Raw genomic sequence first — 26,148 nt, forward strand, 5'->3', positions numbered from 1 at the left:
AGGGCCACCCCAGCATAATCTGGGCCAGGATGTTGTGGATCTCAGTCTGGAGAGCATCCAATCGGACCTCCAAGTCTTAGACAAAGAACTGGGTGAGCAACAAATGTGCAGTCATAGAAATCCAAGCCAACTATTAAAGAAGAAAAAGGCACATCTAAGAATTGAAGTGAGCCTAAGAGTCACGACCAGCTCAAGACACAAGGCCAGGCCTAGCATCATGACCCTCTGTTGGGCATTTACATACTCCCCGATGTCCCCGCATGCAGCCCTGGTGGACACGGGATTCCAGAGCATCTCGATGCCTCTTTCACCTGTGGCTTCTGCTGCATCAGCCTGGATGCAGCCTAGCTCCCAGTTCAGGCCTCTAGTCCCAGTGGCTGTGGGTAGGGACGCTTGTCCCCAGACATGGTGTTCCCTGATTCCAGCTTCATCCCTCCTTGCCCCTGACGTGACTTAGCATTCTCTTCAGTCACCATCCTGCCCTGTCTCATTTCTGTATCAAAATCAGACTCCTTCCTCTTAACACACCTTGGGCTCCAGATCCACAGCTGAACTCTCTCAGCATCTTTCCTGCTCAGGTTCCCGTTGCCATGATAAACACCGTGCTCAAAAGCAACTTGGGGAGGAAAGGGTTTATTCCAGAGTGCAGCTGTAGGGCCATCATGAAGGGAGGTCAGGGCAGGGACTCGGGACAGGAGCCTGAAGGTGGGAACTGAAGCAGAGGCCATGGAGGATGCTTACCAACTTGCTCCCCGTGACTTGCTCAGTTTGTTTTCTTATACAACCATCTGCCCAGGGGTAGCACTGCGCACAGGAGCTGGGACCATCCTCGTGAGTCATTAGCCAAGAAAATGCCTCCACAGATGCCTACAGCCTAGTCTATGGAGGCGTTTTCAACTGAGGGTCTTTCTTTCCAGATGGTTCTGTTTGGGGTCTGGCTGCCAGCCACCCAGCAGTTGTCCTGGGCCCACTGTTACCTCCCAAACTAGAAGGCCATTCTTCTCCCTGGGGCCAGTGGGCAATTCAGAGTAAAGCATCCCTAGCTCTTCCCGATGTCTCCCCACCTGCCTTCTCCCTCTCATCTGTCAGGTATCTGCCTGAGCTGGGTTGTGAGTCCCAGGCCTTCCCTATTTGACACTGCCAATCGTCAATAGCTGTAGATGTCATCAATGGATGACACAGGAATTTTCATTTATTTCAAGTAACCAACAGAGTAAAATTTACATCTAGCATTTAATTTAAAAAAAATCAGTAGTGAAACAAAACAAAGAAGAAAAGAAAAGGGGGGAGAAGATGGTTTCTAAGGGCTGAGAAGATGGTTTCTCATAGTCTGAGTTCAATGCCCACACCTACATGGTAGAAGAATAGAATGTACTTTGCAAGATGTTCTCTGACCTCCACACATACCATGTGGCATGCGCAGGTGCACACACACACACACACACACACACACACACACTTTATTAGCATAAAAACATTGAATTTATGTGAGAATACCCAGCAGAAAATCTTTGTGGCTTTAAGATTTCCTAGATATAATACCAGAGACATGCTGATAAGAAAAAGATAGCAAATCAGACCTTGTTAGAGTGAAGAACACTGCCACTTATAACACGGATTTAAGCAGCAGAATAAGCCACAAAGTAGAAGTGTTTGACAACCACCTATAGCTGCAGCACTCGAGTCAGGCTATGTTAAAAATCCCCAAATCATTCAAAAGAAAACAGCAGCATCCCACACTACAAAATGAGGGGGAAAGTAAAGAGACAGAAATATAACGTGAGTTGCCGGGGTGGGTGCGGGATGAAGAGCAGGACTGACAGCTGAGAGGCTGGGAAAAGGACTTGCAGAAGGTGGGAGAAAACTTCCCAGGGAGGCAGTTGTGGTGATTACAGCAACTGTGGTGACTGTCTCATGGCTAACTGGCTGCTTCCAAACTCCCAAGTTACGGCGCATGTATGTGCAGCTGAGTATATGCAAATTATGCTTGTATGTGCAATTGTCTATGTGCAAATCATAACTCAATAAAATTCTGAAATGGACCATATGGAATTTTAAATTCGTTAGGAGATTTTTAGCTTTATCAGACTGTTTGTGTCTCTATAGAAAATGCCTATTTTATACTTTTACATCAGATTATCTCAAAACCTTCTTCACGATTTTATAGGAAGTTTTCATTTTTATTTTGTCTTATTTCCTTTTATTCTTTTTTGTCTTGTTAACACTATTTAAGCGATACTCCTTTTATAAAAAAAAACCTGAGTTTTTTAAATTCTAGAGACAAAAAAAGAATCTCACCTTTTAAAACTGTGACTTATAAAAGCATATGGGGGCATCACAAATGAATGCCAGTATCACAAAAAAATTTTTTAGAAAAATAAGAGCAATAAAATGCTTCTGAATGGACAAGAGCTGAATATTAGTTAGTTAACTCAATATCAGGCATGCAATGAGCATAACAGTGTTCCTAGCTGTCTCGCCTGTACTGCACGCGTGCGACACTCTATCTGCAGTCTTGGCTGTAAGCATGTGCTGCTTACAGTGTGCAAGCCCTCACATCATGCAACACAACCAAACTGGAACACTTTCAAGGCCAGAATTCTAGCTAAACGTTGACCTCCTGTTCTTTCTCTGCTGACTTCCTGCATAACCCTTATCCTCAACCATCACGAAATTAAATCTGACATTGAGCCTGTTGTTTCATGTGATTCTCGGCTACCTGAACTTGTGACCTGATATGTCTTTCATTCTAATTTATTATTTATTATTTTATGTGTATGGCTGTTTTCCTGCATGTGTGTTTGCGCGCCATGTGTGTACAGTGCCTGAGAGGGCCAGAGAGCATCAGACGCCTTGGGACTAGATTTACAGGCAGTTGTGAACTTCCATGTGGGTGCTGGAAACCAAACCCTGGTTCTCAAACCCTGAGTCATCTCCACAGCCCCAATCTGTGCTTTCTTAGTGATAGAAAATGAGTGAAGTCCTAACGCTGACATTGTACAAGTCGTCACTTTGGCGTAGATTGCTTTCTGTTTGAAGCTCATCGTTAGTAATAACACGAGAGCGTTTTTCTAGGAAAGTACAATCGTACTGTGCCATCTGCTGTGTTCAGCAGGTCCCAGTGTGCTTCTGTTTCTCCCGCCTCCCTTCCCCGGGTTCCATGATGCTGTCAGACTGATGGTGTTCTCAACCAACTTGATTTATTTCTAGGCAAGTCTTCCTGAAGTTTCTTTATTAGAAGTATTTAAATTAAGCAAGTCCGAATGGCCTTTTGTGGTTCTGGGGACACTGGCTTCCATTCTAAATGGATCTGTTCACCCAGCGTTTTCCATCATCTTCGCAAAATTGGTCACCGTAAGTAAAACTCACTTGCTTATCCCTTTAACAACTCGGGGTCAAGGTTATGGTTAAATTGAGCACAGTTAGGGAGCACAGAGCTGTGGTACACTCATCTGCAAAGTGGGTCGTCCCCAGTGCAGGGCCCATGGTAGGGAAGAGAGCTCGCATGCCTGTCACGTGAATCATATCTGTCACGTAATTTTCAGCTGGGTCTTGCTGGCTGAGTGATCTAAAGACATTGCTTTCTTTCTAATTCTGCCTCCAGTGTTGTATCCTAAGCACTGAGCCTCTTCCCTCGTTATCTTCCAAACAATGACACATGTTTATTACCAGCCAGCTGGGAAAGGGGGATATGAGTCTGGGGTTGTGGCAAAGCCCCAGAAGAGTTGACTGGCTCGGGATCTCATAGACCTGTGGAGAGCTGCGATGTGCCGTGCCTTAACATGGCGCAGGAGGCTTCCGCCTTCTGCCATCCCGACGGCGAGCGCTCTCTAAGATAAACAAGTCCTCATATGGCAAAAGGCTGTGCAAGGGTAACTGGTGATCTGATGACGAGCAGTCCTGCTCTGACGAGGACCTATGAGGAGGTGACACCTGGCATGAGCTGATTGGCCCTTGAGTTGAACTTAAGCTTGGCCCTTCCCTTCTTTGGGGCCATTCCCACTGAACTTAATCCTGAGTAAAGATCTCGAGAAGAAGTCTGGTTGTTGGTGTCTTATTTCCGCTGGACGGTGCGGCGCCGACATAGACCAACACTGTCTTCAGCAGCCCTGTACACAGCTGCATCGCATGCCACTGTGTGTGCCTGGTGCCGAACTTTGTGAACAACTTCTAGGGGCCGGTACAAACTTTTGAAGAATATTAAGAAGTGTGACTTACTAAAAGTTCTTAGAAATAATAATTCAGATTGATGATCTGATTGAAAAAAATACTATACGGTCAGAAAGCTGTCTGTGCGCTTGCCACACAAGTCTGACAATCTGAGTTTGATCCTCAGAACCCACATAAAAAGCCAATCACAGGAGGGAGTGGTGGGCACGCGCCTTTAACCCCAGCGTTCAGGAAGGCAGAGGCAGGCAGATCGCTGTGAATTTGAGGCCAGCCTGGTCTGCAAAGCCACACAGAGAAACCCTTTCTCAAAAACAAAACAAAAAACCTAAGCCACATGTGGTGGTACACATTTGTTCCCTATGGCGACATGGGAGCCCAAAACAGGAGCGTATGGCTAGCTAGGTTAGAATATGCAGTACAACAGCAACAGAGGAGAAACAGAGGCAATGCTGCGCCTCAGCAAGGTGGAGAGCAAGAATCCACTACCAAAGCTGACCTCTGACCTACATACAAATACCCAAATTCATACACATATACACAAACAAAGGAGGGAGAGAGGGAGGAAGGTAGGGAGATAAAATTCAAATAATAATAAGAAGTAAAAAAACACTGTGATAGAACACTCATATGTCTGATATACTTACCGAGCAAACGTAGGCGGAACTAAAAATAAATTGATTTTTATCGTGTGTATTAAAAGTAAACAAGAGAATAATAATAGTATAATTTCTTTTTTGCCCAGAATGCATAGTTTTTTTTTTCCTTATCTTGCAATTCCTGTAGAAAACCCTGGTGTATGCGGACATCTTAAGTGAGGTTGGCTTGCTTTCTGCTAACGCTTTCCTCCAAGCTTCTGATGGAGACTCTGTTCCTTCTCAGATGTTCGAAGACAAAAGTAAAACTACCCTGAAGCATGAGGCGCAACTCTACTCTGTGGTGTTGGTCGCCCTGGGCGCTGTTGCCCTGGTCACTTACCTGATGCAGGTACGGTTTTAACTGACTAAACGGCCCTGGGCAGAGTTACACAGTTATCTTATCTTCTCAGTTTCCATTTAAAATATAGTAGCTGAGCATTGCAAAGAGACTTAAAGATAAATGTACAGCTTTCTGTTTGCTTCCCAGGGATTGTTCTATGGCAGAGCAGAGGAAAACTTAGCCATGAGACTAAGACACTTGGCATTCAAAGCCATGCTGTATCAGGTCAGTGCATTTAGTGGGGTTTTTTTTCTTCTTCTTCTTTTAATTGAGAGTCTCATCTTTAATTCTTCCTCATTTCTTGATGTAGTTCTTATATCTGATCATTGAGAAGTATGCCAGTTTTGTTGTTGTTCTAGGCAGGGGAAAAAAAAGCAATCCACCATCATATTCTTCCAATAAAAGCATATCCGGGGGCTGGAGATTCTGACTCTAGGAAATTGTGAGAGCCTCTGGTTTCTGGAAGAAACTGCACTCACAAGCGCACGCACTCGCTTAAAATTAAAAAAAAAAAAGCACATACAAATTATGAGGCTTGAAAATAAAAGATTTCAGGTCTACTGTTATTAGTTGCATTCAACTTCCCTTTGGTGCACAAAGCAGTGTGAGGGGCTAAGAAAGAAAAAGCCACACATTAAAACTGAAAAGGAGTCATGAGAACTCCAGGACCTCATAACACCTTTGCAGGACTCACCGGGCCAGTAACGCTTTCTCTCTCCACACTCTAAAATCCTCCAGTCTCTTGGCTGTTGTGGAGAAAGTCCTCGACTCAGAGAGCATCTGTGTGCCTAGCAGGTCAGACTCCTGCAGACGACCAGTCACTCTTGGAAACAGCTGAACTAGGTGGATAATCTTCCGCAGGTGGCGTCTGGCAGCTGAGGTGGATGGACGGGGTCCCTGAAAGCCCATAATCGTTGAAGCCCTTGCTTCACCTTCTGTCAGCAGAGCTGGTGGGAAATGCTTCCCGCCTGGCGATTGCTTTTCAGAAATTGAGTTGCTGTCTTCCAGGGGAGTTGTCAAAGGCAGTTTTTACATCTTCTCAGCAGTCTCAGGGCTGCCCTGCAATGAAACCCACGGTGGTCCCGTACTGCCTCACTCAGCTTCCAGCAGTGCGTGCGCTCACACTGTACAGAGAGGGCCCACCTCAAAGCTTCCTCCACCTTTGAAACATCCCCTGACCTAAAACAATTTTTAAAAATAGATCTGACCCCCCCTCATGTAGGTCTTAGTAAATTTATATTTCTTTACTTATAACACCTCATGCCCCCACCTCTAATCTTAAGGTGAGACTGTAATTAGCTAAAACTGTATTTCACACCTACTGCCTTACTGTTTTTCTCTTCCTGAATTTATGTTTTCTCCAGTTCAAGTCGATTTATGTTCATAGAATTTTTAAGCTGTTTCCTAAATATCTTAACATTTTACACAGACAAATGTAGAGAGGCTTCCCCTCTGTTCACAGAATATTTTTTGTTTATTTTACTTTTAATTATTAGTATGCAGGTATGTCTGTGTGGGTATGTGCACATGAGTACAGGTGACAGAGGAGGCCAGAGGCCTTTTTTTTTTAAGGAGGGTCTGGGGTAAGTATAGCACTTTTATCCTTTTCTGTGTATGTTCCTTCACAGTGTTGCTTTGTCTGTGGCAAGGAGACAGCTAATATGGGATTTTACCTAACCTTTCCTGCCTGGATTTCTGTCCTAAGATAAAACTTTGAAACCTTAGAAAGCATGCTGAGGCTTGCAGCGCCTTTTTACGACCATTTTGGAATCTCACTGAAGTAGACATGTTTATAGAATTGGGTGTGGTTTTCTGTAGGTAAACCATCTATCTTTTATGTTCCTACTTAAGAGCCTCTCAGGTAAAAAGTTACTGTGGTTGTTGGTAGCCTCATGGTTGAAAGTATTGTTCATTGTGCTTTTTAGTGGTCAATGTTGATCTACAAAGCTGTGGGGGTTTGAAATTTTGGGGTTTCTTTTTTGTTGTTGTTTATTCAGGTGTCCCCCCCCCCCATTTCCCCTCTAAATTGGGTTGTTTAGGGATTCTAGGTAAAAATAAATCTCTCATCCATCAGATAATAGCACTGGCAGCAATGACTTAGAAGGCCCAGGGAGGCCCCAGAACTTCTACCAAAGGGTTGTGAGGTAGCAAACAAATCCTGGAGCTCAAGAAGCGAGGGGCGCTTCAGCCGGATGAGAGACAGAACACGCCCATTTCTTAAAAGAGCTGTGGCCTCTTGCTGAAGCTCTACCTCACGGGGGCTGCTGCGATAACTACAGGGAAAAAAAAACATATTCCACACTCTTCTTGAAGTGCGATTGCATGTTTATTTCTAGTGAAATTGTCGGTAGGAAAAAGACATATCAAAATCCCTGACAGCCTCTGTTTGCAATTATCTTAACCCCGGGAGGACATGAAACAAGCCAGTTTTCACCCAGTGCCAGCTAAGTTCCAGAGACTCTACTAAATATTTTGCCGTATAGTGCATATGCAGGGAGGCAGTCTCTAGGGTGTACGATTGCTGACTTGTAGGAAGCCGCCTGGGGCATGCTGCTTATGAGACCAGTGACTAAGACTGTTCACTGAGGGGTGTAGCGAGCGCTACAGGATCTGGAACGTAGTATTCAACATTAATTTTTCTATTTTGTTTTAACATCCTACCTAAAACTTCCTTATGCGTTCCACGTCATGTTGAAGTCTAGAAACAACTAGAAAATGGATGCAATCTCTTAATTTGACAGCAAGTTCCACAGAATAACAAGTACCTGGCGGCTTCTGGTTTCAATGCTATAACTTGCAGTGTAGCTGTCACGTATGAATGTTCACCTCTTATGTCACTCACAGACTGTCGTCACAGTTTCAGGTCACCTAAGACTGTAAGTCCTTTGGGAAAGCTTCCCATGGCAGTGGCTGTCACAGAGCACAGTTCTGTGCTCAGTTGTGCCCACCCTACTCTTGAACGCCCCATGGAGCGTTCTTCTGAGGCAGTGCATGAGTCACGCATAGACTGCCTCTCTTTTGTTTTTGTCTCCTGGACAGCACTGTGTAACCTGGGCCTCAGAGCCTGGCTGGGTTGTATCAAGCCGACAGTTTTTTGCTTTTTTTTTTAAGGGACCGTGCTCATCGGTGTCTCCATGGAGTTTTAATCAACAAGTGTGGTCTGAGTCAGTGGGAGGAGACACTCGATAGGAGGGAACCGTCTCATCCCCTCAGGCTGAGAAGTGCTCAGAGCTGCTGTCTCTATTAGCTGCTGGGGCGAAATCAGCTCCTACCTTGTGCTTTCCTTGCACGTGTTTTTTACCGGCCTTCTTTAGACCCCCTGCTTCTAGGCAGCAGTTTTCCAGCCTTCCACCTCCTATCTCACCGCGCCTAAGATCTACCAAACTTAGGGAGTGAGAGAAAATGTGCGTAAAATGTGTGCCTCTGTGAATCCTAAAGAAGAGGGGAGTAGCCCTTTTTTTTGTCACTGATAAGTTTAGGTAACAATATTTGGAACACATTTCTAAGTTGCGCTGGGCATCACCATGAGAACAGAGTGTTCTGGACACACAGCTCATTGCTGAAGGGCGGCCAACATGCGCTGAGCCCCAGACTCGATCCTCAGTGCCAAACAACTAAATCAACGAATAAATAAATAAATACTCTACTGTGGAGTAAAACTGCAAAGTGCCCTATTGTTGCAAATAGCTGTCCTGACACTAATCATCCTACAACTGTAATTCCACATGCTGCATATTGTAATGTGATAGCGAGCCTGCAACTCGGTCTCATGTTCCTCAGTCTACACAAAGCACAGTGCTTTGTGAGTTAAGGTACAGAAGCCAGTGGGTCTGTTGTGCTTACTGGCACGTGAGAAGACAGAGAAATTCCCTCAAACTTGATTTTTTTTTTTTTAAATCACCGATCTGAGAATGTTTTTCTAACCCTGTGTCCATTCCCTTTCTCGGCAGGATATTGCCTGGTACGATCACAAAGAAAACAGCACAGGCGCCCTGACCACGGCACTAGCCATGGACGTAGCTCAGATCCAGGGTGTATGTATACTGTGATTTTTAATGCTTTTATTACATTTATGTATTCTGTGGGTGACTGAGCGTGAACCACAAGCTACACACGTGGAGGACAGCTTTGCTTCCGTTTGTCTACCACGTGAGGCCTGGGGGGCTGAACTCAGATCATCGGGCTTAGTAGAAGGTGCCTTTTCCCACTGAGCCACAATACTGGTCCTGTTGTTTTGTTTATTAAACAGCATCCTGGGCGGTGTGCATGTGTACCTACACGTGTGTGTCTGTGCCTATCTGTGGGTTATGTTAGGTGGCCCAGCACTAATAGAGACAATGTAGTGTCATGGCCAGCAGGGAATTCTTCAAGAAATATTCAAGGGTGTCTTTGAAACAATGCTATTTTTTAAGCCTAAAACGAAGACACTTTGGCACATATAGTAGAATTCACAAGGAAATAGCAAAACAAGAAAATAGCAAGAGGAAAGAAAACACACCCGCAGCACAGATTTCCCCATTGTATTGTTTTGATACCGAGCATCCTTAAGTGGCCCAGGCTGTCCTTGAACTCATGAGGCTCCTGCTTCACCCTCCAAACAGTAGAATTAAGGGCATGTATTGCACCCAGCTCTAGAAATGGCAATGAAAGAAAAAAGGTTTAATTTTCATTTCCCTAGGAACTAAGGCCTCACTTGAAGGGGGAGATTCATGTTCATGCTCTCTGAAGGTTGTTGAAGCAGATCATGTTAGTCAGTGTGGAGAGCCACAGCCTGTCGTAGCACAGGCAAGTCAAGGTGTTCGCCTTATTCAGGTCATTGACACTTAATGTGATGCTTGAAGAAGTGTGGGAACGGGGTTCTGTGCAGGAGGAAAAAAACAACTTGCTAGCCAGGTGTAGGAGTTTACGCTCAGGGAGCTTGGACGAGAAGATTGCTCCAAGTCCCCGCTTAGCTTGTTTCACATAGTGAACTCAAGGCCAATCTGGGCTACGTGATGATGATAGATAGATAGATAGATAGATAGATAGATAGATAGATGATAGATAATAGATAGATGATAGATGGTAGATTATGATAATAATAATAATAATAATAATAATAATAATATAGATGATAGATAGATGATAGATAGATAGATAGAGATAGATAGATGATAGATAGATGATAGATGGTAGATTATGATAATAATAATAATAATAATAATAATAATAATAATATAGATGATAGAGAGATAGATGATAGAGAGATAGAAAGATGATAGATGATAGATGGATGATAGATAATAGATAGATGATAGATGGTAGATTATGATAATAATAATAATAATAATAATAATAATAATAATAATAATAATAATAATAAACATAGGTGATAGAGAGATAGATGGGACAAATGTCAATTTTCTTCAAATTATTTTAATAAAATTAACCTTTATAAAAACAATTAAGAGTTAATCTAATTGAGAAAATGAGTTCAAAGCAAACTGTCCTACTCTTACTTCATGTGAGAGTGTTTTCCTTAGTGTGGATGTGGGTGTGGCCAGAGGCCAGGGGAGGGTGCCAGGTGCCCTGCTCTATCACGCTGTGCCTTGAGAGACAGTCTCTGACTGAACCTGGAGCTGGGCTGGTGCCAGAACACTCCAGCAGTCTCCGTCTGCTGCTCCTGCAATGCTGTGGCTGCAGGTGCATATGGCCGTGCCTGGGTTATCCAGTCGCTGGGAGACAGAACTCAGACTTTCATGCCTCTATGTATTGAGCCATCCTCCCAGGCCAAGATAAAGTTTTTTAAGTTCTGTGAAAATATGAAATCTAATAGAGTTAAGGAGAATCCCTAAGATTTCATTAGATAGAATTTCAATTCTAAAACAGGGCTGAAGACCTCTACATTACTAGCACACATGGATAAAAAAATATATGTAAAACACACTAAGCACAGCGTTACTCCAACAGAAGGTAGGGGTGAACAGCTACTGCATCTGAAGTGCCGGTTACAACCCTAGGCAGAAAGTGTCGGTCCTGATAAGTCCACAAAAGTGGTATTTTTTTTCCTTAGTGTGCCAATGTGCTCATTTTTTTTTCTTACTACCTATCTTTCACATATTGTGAATGAAATCCTGCCTCAGAAAAAAAAAAAAAGGAAGAAAGAAAAAAAATAAAAAAAGAATATTGCTCAGGGGCCTGGAGGATTCACCAGGTAAAGTCAATTGCTACATGAGTGTGGTGACGTAGATTCTTTCCCCAGAACAACATGGAGTTGGAAGAAGACAGCGTTGTCTTTTGACCTTTATACAAGCATACATATACATACACACACATACACACACACACATGCATACACACATACATGCATGCACATATACACACATACACACACAAATAAAAACAAAATAAAAAGCAATTTCAGTTATAGTTTGTCAAGTATATTAGTGTGAATGTTCATAAGACAAATTCTTAATAATAATATGTCTTAGTTAAAAAACCTTTAACTAATAACCCAAAATATATAATCTTATATATTGTATGTATACAGCTTTCGTGAATTTGTCCAACAAATTCCTTTTATGCTGACAAATACTATCACTATTACTTTTAGAAGCTCTGACTCTTTGAAAATCATTATGAAATCACATTTGGTAAAATGCAGTCATATGACATCTTTCCTAAAAGAGTTGACTAACACAGCATAGCTTTTGCTGCTTTTTTCTTTCTTTCTCTTTTTCCTGGAATTCCCTTTGTAGACCAGGCTGGCCTCGAACTCATTGAGATCCACCTGCCTCTGCCTCCTGAGTGCTGACATGAAAGATGTGCGCCACTACACATGGCCCAACACAGCCTCTTTAACTGGCATTGTTTTAGCCTAAGGTAATGGCTTACTGCCTGCACATCTGTCAACAGAATCCCATATAATAAGTAGTTTTAATGAAAGCATAAATCCATTTTAGATTGCTTTGGAAACTAGATTCTACAAAATTACAAGGTATTGTTATTTCCATACATTCTAGTAACTGGGTCATCAGCCAGCTGTCTTACCTCATTTTGCACAAGAAACTCTTATTGAAACCTCTATGCCACAGGCAGACCCGATGAAAATGCCCAGGTCTTTGCTCATCGGAGATATAATCATGTTGCCTCAAGAAATCATAAACATTTACTTCACTTATTAATTCCAGAGCCAATGAGGGGGCCAGTTTGTGCTAGTATATTAACTTGGGTGATGCTGACCTCATTTCTTGATTTCACTCTGACATGGAAGTATATAAAACAACTTGATAGTCCTTTTGAGTTAAGCAACATTATTAGTTACTGAAATGACTTTATTTAGCGTGTTATAGGCTGCTATATAATTACAATTCTGCCCTAAGGTTTTAGGCTAAGTTTATTAAGAATGATCGTCAAGTGTGTAGCAAAATCTGGCATCCAAAGCTAAATGCATGACAAGTTCAGTGATTGTCTACAAAATCGCTGTTGGATGATAACAGTGAGTTTGTATGCCTTTCATTATGGCAAGCCTTGGTCTCTTTTTCCAACTAATTCTTATTTCTCCTCATAATTGTTTTCACTACCACCATTTCTAACGCACCTTAGCAGATTCTACTTCAGGAAGTCCTTTCTCAGGCTTCTGAAAGTATTTTCATGGATAGTTGTTCCACATGTGAGTTATTAACAGTGCCTGACTTTTCGGTCACTTTAAGCTCCACTCTCAAAGACAGAAACAAACTGAGCAAACCACTGTGAGCCAGGAAGCCCACTCCAAAAAATAATCTTTATATTACTATATAAATAATCACGATCGCATGCTCAGAGAGAGGGAAGAGATAAAGAAAGGAGGGAGGTAGAGAGAAAGAGAGAGAGGGAGAGAGAGAGAGAGGGAGGGAGGGAGAGAGTCTTGTGTGCAGCCTAGGCTGCCTAAAACTGTGTAGACCAGGATGTCCTTGAACTCAAGATCCTCCTGCCTCAGCTTCCCAAGACAACAAATGTGTTCCATCTGATTGTCTATCAAAATAATCTAGCTATCAAAAATTGACTATCGATATTGCTCTCTCGATATCTTCAATTCTGAACAGCAGTTACTAAACCCACAGTAGTGTCATAACACGGTCGGCCTTCTGCACAGTCTCTCTCACAGCTGCAGTCAAATGTAATTACATTAACTAGTATCTGTCTGCTTGACTTTCTTTGTCTCACTGGTAAATAAGCTGCTTAGGAAATCACTTTGCTTAACTCTCATTTTCATATTTTATGAAGAAATTCTGATATTCCATTTCACATTTCCTAATTTTTCTGAATGTTTATTTCCTACAAAATGGAAGTATTACGATATGTGTTCACTCTGGTAATAGGTAATTAATTTTTAAAGACTTATCTTATGTACATGAGTGCTCTATCTGCATGTACATGTACACACCGGAAAAAGGCATCAGATCCCAGCGTAGATGGTTGTGAGCCACCTTGTAGATGCTGGGAATTGAACTTAGGACCTCTGGAAGAGAAGATAGTGCTCTTAACCGCTGAGCCATCTCTCCAGCCCCCACCATTTTTTTTTTTTTTTAGTATTATGTAGTGTCACAGCATATAAGTCAAAAGCCGTGTGATCTAATTAGAATCATGAAATGTTTCCGTTGTAGCCGCCACATTTACTCTTTCTATGAACTTGGTGTTTTCAGACTCTACCTGCAAATGAAACAATGTAGCATCTAACCCTTTGCTAATTCTGGAGTGATTTTAGTTGATTAACCTCTGCCCTTATTATGAGTCTCACACTGCTACTTTTTACGATACCTACTTATTTTTTTATTATATGTCACACATTAAGGAATTTGGCAACTTAGATGCCAAGTATCTCTATCTTTCTACATATTCTTGAGTTTTATTCTACAATGAGTTAAAATCACCAAGGAAGGGTTTATTCCATTCAAATGTTTATGTTATGATTTGCTCAACAGGACAGAAGTCTACTTCCATGGCAAGGCCATTTGGCACACTCTATCCAATGCCCTATAAATCACAAATCTCTGTCTGGCTGGTTATGATTAGGCACTCTAAATCCCCAGTACTCATGTGTATGCATTTTTCAGATAAATACTCAAAAAAGCAACTTCAGCGGGTGTGCCCTCTCTCCTCTCTGGTAAATATGCTGCAAACTGATTCAGATGCCTCAGCCCTCTGCTTTGCTCACTCAGTGGAGGGAGTCAGTCGCCTGAGCTCCAGTTCACCTCCCTGCCGCTGCCCTGGACACATGAGGGAGTAGCTGAAGTGATGACGATGTTTCTCTTCCATCTCTTCCACTAGTTGTCTTATGTTGAATGCCTTAAAAACCAACACTCCATACACTACTTTGTCTATTTCTTTTTGTTTCTGATAGAAGATAAATCAAGTACTCCATCTTAGCCAGAAGCAGAAATCCCTGCAGGTAGAATGTTACCACAGTTGCATCCTGCGGTTCTTTCATTTGTCCAGGCTAGCCCCTCATTTGTCCAGGCTAGCCCCTCTTCTGTATGCAGGTTTCTCACAGGTTACACCACACTCTCTTCTTTAACATGATTTATTTTATCTATGTGCATTGGTGTTTGGCGTGCATGTATATCTGTGCAAGGGTGTCAGATTCCCTCCCTTTAGAGTTACAGACAGTTGTGAGCTGCCATGTGTGTGCCGGGAATTGAACCCAGGTCCTCTGGAAGAGCAGCCAATGCTTTTAACTGCTGAGTCATCTCTTCACCTCCACCCCCATCACTTTATGATAGTTTGTTGAAAAAAATGTATAGTTCGTGAGGGGCATAGTTTGGCAGAACCCATCAAGTACATGAGAGAATCTGTTTCCTAGAAGATCTCATTTCCAGCCTGAAATTAATATCCCAGACCAACTTGGAGTTAAGTTTTGTATAGTGTGAGAAATAAAAATATTTTTTCATTCTCTTACACATGGTAATCGGTTTTCTAGGCACCAATTTCTGAAGACGGTGTCTGTCTTAGTCAGAGTTATTACTCTGTGATAAAATGTGATCAGGGCTCGAGAGATGGCTCAGCAGTTAAGAGCACTATCTGCTCTTCCAGAGGTCCTGAGTTCAATCCCCAGAAATTACATGGTGGCTCACAACCATCTATAATGTGACCTAATGCCCTCTTCTGTCATGCAGGTATACATGAGAGAGAGGGGGGGGGGAGGGAGGGAGGGAGGGAGAGAGGAGAGAGAGAGAGAAAGAGAGAGAGGGGGAGAGAGAGAGGGGGGGAGAGAGAGGGGGGGGAGAGAGAGAGAGAGAGAGAGAGAGAGAGAGAGAGAGAGAGAGAGAGAGAGAGAGAGAGAATAACCAAAAGCAACTTTGGGAGAAAAGAGTTTATTTGACTTGCGTATCCTTAATCACAAACAACTGAGGGAAGTCAGGGTAGGACCTCAAACCAGACAGGAACCTGGAGGCTGGAGCTGATGCAGAGGCCATGGAGGAGTGCTGCTTACTGGCTTGCTCTCCGTGGCTTCCTCAGCCTACTTTGTATTAGAACCCAGGACCACCAACTCAAGGATGGTACCACCCACAAGGAGCTGGGCTGCTTACAACCCAAGCTTATGGAGTCATTTCCTCAACTGAGGCTTCCTCCTCCCAGATGACTCTAGCTCCTATCAAGTTGACATTAAAAACCAGCCAGAACAGTGTCTTTACTTCAATATGGCTTTGGGTGTTTTGTCTTTGTTTGGTTTTGTTATTGTTGTTGTTGTTATTTTTGTCTTGTTTTGTTTTGCATCTTTGTCAAAAATCACATGGCTGGCCACATGTGGTGGCACATGCCTTTAATCTCAGCCCTTGAGAGACAGAGGCAGGCAGATCTCCGTGAGTTCAAGACTACAGGTCTACATTGAGAGTTCCAAACCAGCCATGGAGAACCTGTTCTCATTATTTTTCTTCAAAGCACTAAAGAGAGTTAACATTTTAGTCCATCAAAGAAAGACTCACAAGACACGTAGCTCATTGTTTAGGCTTATTGCTGGGGGGATTGAGACAGAGTCTCACATAGACTGGCCTTGAATACACTATGTAGACCAATCTGGCCTCAAACTCACAGAGATCCACCTGCCTCTGCCTCTGCTGCTGCTGCCTCTGCTGCCTCTGCTGCTACCTCTGGTGCTGCCTCTGCTGATGCTGTCTCTGGTGCTGCTGCTGCCTCTGCTGCTGCCTCTTCTGCTGCTGCTTTCTCCACTGAATGCTGTGTCCAAAGACTTGTGCCACCATGCCCACATTAGGCATAGCGTTCGACAGAAAATTACTCCAAAAGTAGTAGAATTGTTTTTACATTTGTTATGTAAATACTGCATGCCTAATGTGGGCATGGTGGCACAAGTCTTTGGGCACAGCATTCAGCAGAGGCAGAGGCACAGGCAGAGGCATTCCAAGCCAGCCAGAATCACTGTGAAACCTTATCTAAAAACACAATAAAGGAAGAGGACGATAAGGAAGGGAGGGGAAGCAGGAAGGGGTAGGAAGGGAAGAGGAGGAATGGGGAGGGAAGGGAGGGAAAGAACCAGATTTCTCACTTGTAAAGAGAGAGACAACAAACCAGGAAAGGAGGAAACTGAAACCAACCTTGTAGCTTTGGGTGAGAATTGGAAACACTGCAGAGACTCTTGGACTTCAAGAAATTACACACACACACACACACACACACACACACACACACACACACACACACACACTGCTTCCCAGAGCTGCCCACTGATGGTCCCATCATAATGAGCCCAGGCAGCACAGATCTTGCCAGCAAGGCTGCGCTCTCCGACCTGTGCTCCTGTCTCTGTGCTCCCCCACGTGCAGTCCAGACTCCGGGAGGGACCTATTGCTCAGCGCTGCTATGAGACCGACCAAGGGTGACTGAGGGAAGTCGTGTGAGAGCTTAGCTGTGCCAAAACTGGAAATCTCAGTTTTGCTGATTCCATAAAGAATTTTTTAAAATAGAAATTGACAATTCACCTTAGGATTTTTCTTTAGAGATGAGGGGTTGATTTTAATAAATATGTAAGCTAAAGCACAGAATTTTTTTTATTCAAATACAATCATGAGACTTTTGTGAAAGTTCAGATACACAATTTAAAGCATGTTTCCCAGGAAACATAATTTCCACTTAAATTTTAAGTGCCTGTCATTATTCAAGTCTGTAAAACTGGTACTTTAGAGCTATTAAATATTAAGATATTTATTTTCCTTTAAAATACTAAATGTAACCACAATATCATAACAGAAAACATTAAAAATATTTTACAAAAGACTAAGTCACTCTTACTTTTTTTTTCTTTGGCTGTTGTTGTTCACAGCACCCATTATGTGGGTATTTTTTCAAGTGCCAGCTTTACTTTCACAAGTTTATAAGTTAAGGGCAGTTGAAATCACTCAGTATTTGTCATTCAAGCCTGACCAGAACTTGAGAGAGGCTGCACACGTGCTCACTTGACACTCACACACAGACACACACACACACACAGTGCACATGTGCTCACTTCATATACACACACTTTATAATAAAATTATTATTATTTGTGTATGTAAAAGAAAATTCACTTTAAAAGCTAGAGTTGGGATAGGGAATGCATATGCATTAGTGTGGTATGCACACAAACACAGGAACATCTTTAAGGAGTCAAAGAAACCCTGTCATTTTTAGCTTTTGATACACTTAATTTTTATCAGAGTGTGAAATACCATATAGCTAAAAAGAACTCATGGAGGGACCTTTAAACAGGCCATATTTGTGGGTCATGGTAATACACACCTTTCATCCCAGCACACAGTAGGCAGAGGCAGACAGATCTCTGAGAGTTCAAGGTCAGCCTTGTCTACACAGTGAGTTCCAGAACAGCCAGAACTATGAAGAGAAGACCCTGTCTCAAAAACAAAAATAAAATAAACAAAGCAAACAAACAAAGCAGGTCACATTTGATTTCAAATAATCTAAAACTTCTACCATGCTTCTACAGTCTACCTAAGGTGTTAAAATAGACACAATCTCTTGCGGGTGGCTGTCTCAATATTGAACATAAGGTTGAAAAATGAAAGGATTCCTTAGCAGGTTCTCAAGAAATATGTGCCCTCGTTGATCTTTAATAATAGAATTAAGGAACAAGTCCAAGTGGGAGTTTAAAAGCACCTTATTTTACAGGAAACTGTAAGAAAAAGAATTCTTCTAACCTTCTAACCTCAACCAAAATATGTTTGATTCTAGGCAGCAACTTCAAGACTTGGTGTCATAACACAAAATGTGACCAACATGGGGCTGTCTGCTCTCATCTCCTTCATGTATGGATGGGAGATGACACTCCTGATTCTCAGCTTCGCGCCTGTGCTCGCAGTCACGGGAATGATTCAAACGGCGGCAGTGGCTGGGTTTGCCAACAAGGATAAGGAAGAGCTTGTGCGTGCTGGACAGGTAAAGTGCAGGCTCTTTCTCGGGGGCCACCATTTCTCACATCCTTATGATGTCATCTCCTCGTCTCTTAGGAATGGGTGGAGTGCTGTGTGCGTGCTGAAACGCACGGGGCCAGTGCCTGACGGGGTGTGGGCGTGTGACAGCAACGTGGTCTGTGACTCAGAATGCAGAGGCGAGCCAGACCCCGCTGTCTTTCGGCGGCACACACGTGACGCAAGTAAACTGTGTCTACGTCTGCCACCTTTCGTTTGCTTCTCTGTGAAGTGAGGATGATAAAGGGACATCCTGTTACAGATCTGTGTGTTACAGCGTTGTTATACAAAACCCTTAAATGGCTGTCGGAAGACAGCAAACACACATAACGATGTCATCCATACGGTTACTGTCAAGGGAGTTTTCTAATGCTGTGATTCCCTATCCTGTATTAACTGAATACTTAAAATTTCTCAAACTATAACTATGGGCATTTTATTTTCAAAAATTCAGTTGCTGAATACAAGGCATTGTATTGATAATACCTAAATAAGTCACTTTTTTTTATAATCAAAATGGACAATTCATGCAGCTATATAGGAAACCAGTCCTCAGGACCAACCACCGTTTGCCCCTGAACACTGTTTTTTGAGATTTAGGCAAACAAAGCTGCCGTAGAGTTAACCAACTGTGATGAAAGGGGGTCATCTGCTCTAAGGGCAACCTCACTCAGGCATCCTCCCTGAGGACCCTCCCTGCACAGTGATGTAATGCCAATTGTTCAACCAACTTCTACCCACTGTTCCCCAAGCGGCCAGCAATGCATTACTATCTCGGGCTGCTTACTCTTGCCTTGTGTTTTAAAGCTTGGTCTGAGGAGGGGGAGGCACTCTGGGTTTTGTTTTGTTTGGGTAGCTTTGTGTACTACATTCCTTTTTTTTTTTTTTTTTTAAATCATGACAGCCTTTTAGAAGCTGCAGCACACAAATACTGGGTCTTCTCTGAGACACACATTCCAGGCTTAGGCTTTTTCTCTTTGTGTGACTTCAAAGCTCTTTCCCACATTGATGGCCATCCTCTGCACATGAAAATGAGTTTAATGTCACCTAGACTCTACATTACAGTGACTGGGTTAGAGCAAACATAGTACACACATCACAAATGTTCTAACGAGCAGACAGTTAGTGATCGGCTTTGCCCGACCCTTGGACCTTTCCACATTTCCTACACTAGATAAGGGACCTTGCGATGTCCTCTTGTGCCTGATGAACTGAACTGCTTAGCAAATATTCCTCTCAGACACAGCGGACAGTTTTGTTTTTTTGTTTTGTTTTGTTTTGTTTTTTAGCCTTCCCTGCATGCTTTTAAAATGCTGATCATATGGAAATGTTCTAAACCATCTCACTTTTGTGTCCTCAGCTGTTGTTATAAATGTGCCCTTTGATGTTTTATTTCAGTGTCATGAGACTGTACAATCAGGAACTGCCTTTAGCTTTTAGGAAGTAAGCTTACCAATTTAGACTACAGACCAGGCCAGCTAGATGGCTCATCAGGTAACGGCACTTGCTGCCAAGCCTGATGACTGGATTTGATCCTGGAGTTCCACATGGTGAAAGGAGGAAACAGACTGTCACCTAACTTGTCCTCTTCCCTCCCTGTGAATGCTGTAGCACTCCCCATCCCCTCCCCCACACAAGCACATGCACACAGTCAATCATCAATCAATGTAAATTTAACGCTTTAATAATAAAATGTGCAGGCAAGACACTCATATGAATATATACACACTTTGTAAAACGACTAGAGTATTTCTAAATTTTGTTTTGTTTTTGTTTTTTGAGACAGGGTTTATCTGTGTAGCCTTTGTTGTCCCGAACTCACTTTGTAAACAAGGCTGGCCTCAAACTCACAGAGATCCCCCTGCCTCTGCCTCCCCAAATGCTGGGATCATAGGTGTGCCCCACCACACCTGGCTCTAAATTTCTATAGTGACACTCCTCTCTCCATTGTGAAAAACAATCAAAAAGAGTTTTTTTTTATTTCTGTTTCTTTCTTTTTTTCCTAAATAAGACTCCAACAGTCTTATCCGTTTTCCTTGTAAACAAGTTGGGTTAAAAGTAGAGAGTTGAGATTAATGAAATTGTGGAATTAAAGAGAATTTAAAACAACTGAACCTGAAAACTGAGAGCAGAGTCTTAGTATTACAGTATCATGCAGCCAACTCTTGCAACCTAAAATGCCATTTAATACAAGTGCGGGTCCGCCTGCGTCCCCTGCATGGCAGTCACTGAGGCAGTCTGAAACAAAACGCAGTAACACAAACTCCATCTTTCAATTTAACCTGCATTCTCAGACTCCAATGTTACTCGAGGCCAGAAGCCTCTCACATTCTGAAACTCATGTAATTATATTCTTTCTGAACACTAATTAAACTTAAAGAAACAATCATATTTGAATTGCATATCTTTTTAAGTTCCCAGGCTTCAAATGAGAAATGTTTTTGTCCTATAAAGAGTTTTACAGCCACTCCGCATGATGCCTTGTTGGCATATTCCTGAGTCCTGTTTGGCTACAATTTGCAATTCTGCTACAGAATTATTGATTTGATTTTGTCTGCTATCTTTGATAAGAATTGTTTCATAATTTATCAGAAGCTCATTGTCAAGTGAGCATGCTCTTTAGCGTTTGGTTTCTGCTGGGGAAACAATTGAAACTGAAATTCAGTAATGACTTACGGGGCCCTAAACTGGAAGTATTAAATCTCTTCAAAAGGAATTTCCATCAAGTAATTTTCATCTCATTTGAATGGAAGAAGGGGTAAGAGTAATTGCCAGAAAAAAAAAAAACATTGACTTGAAATACTGTACTCCCTAGACTGGTTCACTACCAGGGAGTTTAATATCACTAACCTTATTTCTGATTTTCTTGTTCCGCCTTATAAGGTAGCAACAGAAGCTGTGGAGAACATACGTACTGTGGTGTCATTAACAAGAGAGAAAGCCTTTGAGCAAATGTATGAGGAGACACTTCAGACCCAACACAGGTGACTATAGCCCAAGCCCACTCTGCTGGTTTTCGTCCTGGGAATATGCTGCTTAGGGTGCCGCCCGTGGCTTCCTTGCTAAGCTGTTTCCCTGGTTTCCTTTCCTAACTTTCCCAACAACTTTTTATGTGGCTTCATCAAGAGGGAGGGAAGAGCACCAAGGGCCGACATAACAAGAATGTGTAGGCCCCCGGGCGACCATCTGCTGCCTCAGTGAGGGCACAGCGTTGACTTATTCCTCAAAGTAGGCTGAGGAAATGACGTGTGGAAGAAAAAAAGTAGGATGGCTCCTACATTAGATCTCTAAGAGAGCTTAGATGTCAAACAAAGAGCACATGGTGCTTATTTAACTATGAGTTCTATTCTACTGCTGTAAGGCCACGGTGAGAATCAGAGAAATTGTGTAAGGACTGCTGAGGCACCTCTCCGCAACTCTTACATTAGTTATTATGTCATGATGCCCGCCCACGCATTTGAAAGTAAAGGCAACTGTGTTATAAGTAAGCCATCTACAGCTATAGAGAAAATGCCTATCTTCTCTGTAGTAATGCTGTAATCCTTAGAAATGGGCATATGCACAGAATTATAACATCACAGGCCTCTACAGTCATCACCCTGAGCTTCCTATGTTGGCCTTCTATCGCCCGTGCCCTGTCACTCGGTCCCTGTGTCTTTCAGGAATTCCTTGAAGAGGGCACACATCACGGGGAGCTGCTATGCGATCAGCCATGCTTTTGTGCATTTTGCCCATGCAGCAGGGTTTCGATTTGGAGCCTATTTGATTCGGGCAGGACGGATGACGCCAGAAGGCATGTTCACGTAAGTTGTGCAAACCCTTAAGCCCTGTAAGTGGCTGCGCACACGTCTGGTTCCTGGGGGGATTCTCATCTTGCTCACCTGTGGAAGAAGCTTTCTTGAGACATTTAAGTGTATCTGTAATGCATGTGGTGTTTGTTTTTAACTGAGGAGTAACATTTGGGTCTATTTATAGGGCAAACTGATGTCTTGACAGATGCTTACATTGTGTAGTGATTAAATCAAGGTTGTTGGGGGTTTTTTTGGTGGTGGTGGTGCTTGGTAGCTAAAAGAAGCACAGCATAACTAAACTTGGTGCAGTGGCTCTAGATTATGCTGTGTGTGTACACTGATGCAGTGCAAATGATTCCCAAATAAATTGCTCTCAGATTTAGCTCATTACAATATGGGCTACAGGGGCGAATCTGGTTTCTTGTTGTCCTCTGCCAGAGGACATGAGAGACTTCATAGGTTCACCGTGTAGGGAAAGCTCTCATCAGTATGATGAGCACAAGCCAGCTTCCTCCCAAAGTGGGGCTCTCCATCCTGCTTGTACCATGAGGACCTTCTCCGCTTGACAGGAACATCTAGCTATGGCAACGGGAGAAACTTTGTTATTTTTCAGCTGCTCAGACCTAAAATGCCAGAAATATTGCTATTTATATTGCAGTTCTCATTGTTAGATGTTTACAGCTACAGAAAAGTCAAACTTTAAAAAAAAACAACAACGTCCCTGTGCCCTGCCTGCACCCTGAAGCAAGGCTCAGTCGCTGGTCCCCAATGATAAGGTCTTTGCCTGGGGCTATTCAGGAGTGCCATGGCTCTTCCTTGGGACTTAGCCTCCCACAGCTCTTGATTTTCCTCTGGAATTCCCTCCTTGCTGAGACATTACTTGTGGTTTGAAGGTATGTCCAACTAAAAGAAACTATCAAAACTCACTCGAAGCCATATAACTTCAGGATGATTTCAGATAATTTTTATTTTCTACTCACAGAAAAAAAATAATCTTTGTTTATAAATGCCCTAGGGCATTTCTTTGCTCAGTACTGATAAGAGGCAGCCTACAAGTCACCAAACCAGCATTCCTAAGTCTTACCAGCTAATAGTAAATGGCAGGTTAGCAAAGAGCCATTGCTTCCCAGCTGGCCCAAAGCAGGCTTCCCTTCACACGAGTATGGTCGCTCAAGTTTAATCCCAACGTGCAGGAGGCAGAGACAGGCAGAGCTCTGCGAGGTTGAGGTCAGCCTTGTCTGTGGATAAAAGTTCCAGGACAGCCAGTGCTACACAGGAACCCTCCCCACTCCCCACACCCCTGCCCCAGTCCTTGCTCCCCCTGTTCCCCGCCTCCCCGGCTGCACCCCCTCCCCCAGCCTTGAACAAAACAAAACAAAAACCTGCAACAGAAAAGTGCAAGGTCCCTGGTCTCTGTTTTCCTCCCTCTAACGCGATGTGCAGTGCCCTGTGAAATCTGTTAAAACACAGTTAAGGAATGCCGCCTCAGGGTTCATTCTGATTGCATAGACCAGTTTGCCAAATTAACAGGAAACAAAACCCAGAACCATATGGATTAGTTCACGCAGTTCAAAGACCCCATTAAATTAGCCCTTTGCCTTGCTTCTGGTGTCGTGTGGCCACTCCCAGGATTAGAAGTTTATTGTCTCCCAAAGTCTGATTGTCAAACAAATGCTAGAAACTTAGAACATGCTGTGCTCTCTGCACTCAAACCCTCCAGCCCTGTAAATGCAGACATTTTGTCCTCCTCATAGACTCCTTCTTCTTCTTCTTCTTCTTCTTCTTCTTCTTCTTCTTCTTCTTCTTCTTCTTCTTCTTCTTCTTCTTCCTTTTATTTATTTATTTATTTTATTTTATTTTTTTTGGCATTACCCTTTCATTGCTTTGGGGGCTTTTTCCCCCTTTGTTTTGAATTGTTCTCTTTATTTCTTTGAGATTAAAATATAATTACAGCATCCCCCCTCTACTGTTTCCCTTCTCCAAACCTTTCTATGCACCCTTTTTTGCTCTCTTTCAAATTCTTGACCTCTTTTGTAGCCTTGGCTATCTGGAACTTGCCATGTGGTCCAGACTGGCTTTGAACTCAGAGACATCTGCCTGCCTCTGCCTCTGGAGTGCCAGGATCAAAGGTGTGCACTGCGATGCCTGGCTTTTTTGCTGTTCAACCACCTATGAAAAGGAAAGGAATCTTCGCCTGGATATTAAGTCCTCTTCTGCCTCTGTCAGTGCTTTACGTTGGGTAAACTATGGCCAGGCCAAGCCTTGTTTCTCTCCTCACCACTAAAAAGGCATTATCAAGGTCACTGCTGACCTCCATGTCACCCATCAGCCCTCAATTCTCCCACCTCTCCAACCCCTCCAACCTTTCAGTAGCATTGCCAGCTCCCTCTAGAAATTTTCTTCTGCAGTTTCTCTATGCTTTTCTTCATCATTGGCCTCAGTCTCTCTATTTCTTTTGTGGCTCCTGGGTTTCTGTGTTGAAGGGCTGTAGAGCTCTCAGACCATCCATGTGTGAATAGTCACCAGGAAGCTTAGCTTCCTTAGCTTTAGTTCACAGAGCTTAGTCAGCATGGTTAGAGCAGGAGGCACACACAGTTCAGCTGACTTAGGCACATGGTGCTTGGTCAGCACGCACAAAGCCCTGGCCAGCACCAAGGAAAACCGGGTACGTATATGTAGCAGCCGCGCACAAAAGGGAGAGACTGAAAGATGAGACACTCATGGTCATTCTTGGCTGTGAGTCTGAGGTCTTCTTGAACCTTAACTCTCTCTCTCTCCCTCCCTCCCTCCCTCCCTCTCTCTCCCTCCCCCCCCTCTCTCCACACACATCTCTCTCTCTCTCTCCAAACACACACACACACACACACACACACACACACACACACACACACTTCTGAATAGTAACATGATGGTATTTCCCGGGGTCAGGAAGGAAGAAACACTTGTCTAGCTACAGGCAGAGGGCAGAGTAGTAACACATGGTACAGACTTGTTGGCTGAGAACCAGTGAGAACAGTCTTAATTAAATACACACACACACACACACACACACACACACACACACACACACATATTACCAGTACACCCTCTAAAGTGTCCCCTTTGGATACCTAGACTAGGAGACTCTGTGCCTTCCACAATTTAGAGTGATGGAGGACTTTCTTTCTAATCACCCAACTGAATGGAAAAGGTCTGAAAAGGAAATCTCCTCTTCTAGAGTCCTCACAGGGGTCTAAACTAATCCTCTTGTACGGGTCTCTTAGGTAGCCTTCCGTCTCAGTAATCTCAGAGCTGACGGTAAAAGGCAGTGCTTAGAGCTCACCCTAAAGTCTACTTACAGATCTGACATGGGGCCAGAAATACGGATTTTAATTTAAAATCCCAGATTATCACAAGGCCCAGAGTCACACGCTTAAAAGAAACACGAATGCCAGAACTATTTTACTCTCCTCTCCATACCAGAATAAATTTCTTACTCATTTGTTTGGTGTCTTACCAGAAACTTTCCTAGGATTACAGAAAAGTTGGGGGAGTCATATTTTAGTTTATCGTTACAGTAATGATGTGGGGAGGGTACGATGGCTCAGCAGGAAAAGGCACTGGCTGCGCAAGCCAGATGACCTGATTTCATTCCTGAGCCCATAGAGAGGAAGAGGAGAGACAACTTTTTAGTCTTTCTCTGACCTCCACATCCATGTTGTTGCCAGCACAGCCCCCTCGCCATCGCATTGTGTATCATGCCTCGTCACACACAATCATAATAAATGAAATAAATG

The 26,148-nt window shown here is 43.1% G+C and overlaps 1 protein-coding gene across 1 annotated transcript in view; it reads left to right on the forward strand.

Annotated features, from left to right (window-relative positions):
- Nucleotides 1-26,148, forward strand: part of ABCB5 (ATP binding cassette subfamily B member 5) — a 93,626-nt gene that overhangs the window by 52,149 nt on the left and 15,329 nt on the right. Inside the window, exons 16-22 of the mRNA XM_084792258.1 lie at nucleotides 3,211-3,354; nucleotides 5,050-5,154; nucleotides 5,293-5,370; nucleotides 9,096-9,179; nucleotides 18,346-18,549; nucleotides 21,465-21,565; nucleotides 22,244-22,384. Coding sequence (XP_084648384.1) covers nucleotides 3,211-3,354; nucleotides 5,050-5,154; nucleotides 5,293-5,370; nucleotides 9,096-9,179; nucleotides 18,346-18,549; nucleotides 21,465-21,565; nucleotides 22,244-22,384 — 857 coding nt within the window. The remainder of the gene's footprint in view (nucleotides 1-3,210; nucleotides 3,355-5,049; nucleotides 5,155-5,292; nucleotides 5,371-9,095; nucleotides 9,180-18,345; nucleotides 18,550-21,464; nucleotides 21,566-22,243; nucleotides 22,385-26,148) is intronic.

The sequence above is a fragment of the Acomys minous genome (assembly GCF_964271855.1).
Source record: "Acomys minous genome assembly, chromosome: 8".
Taxonomy (NCBI): domain Eukaryota; kingdom Metazoa; phylum Chordata; class Mammalia; order Rodentia; family Muridae; genus Acomys; species Acomys minous.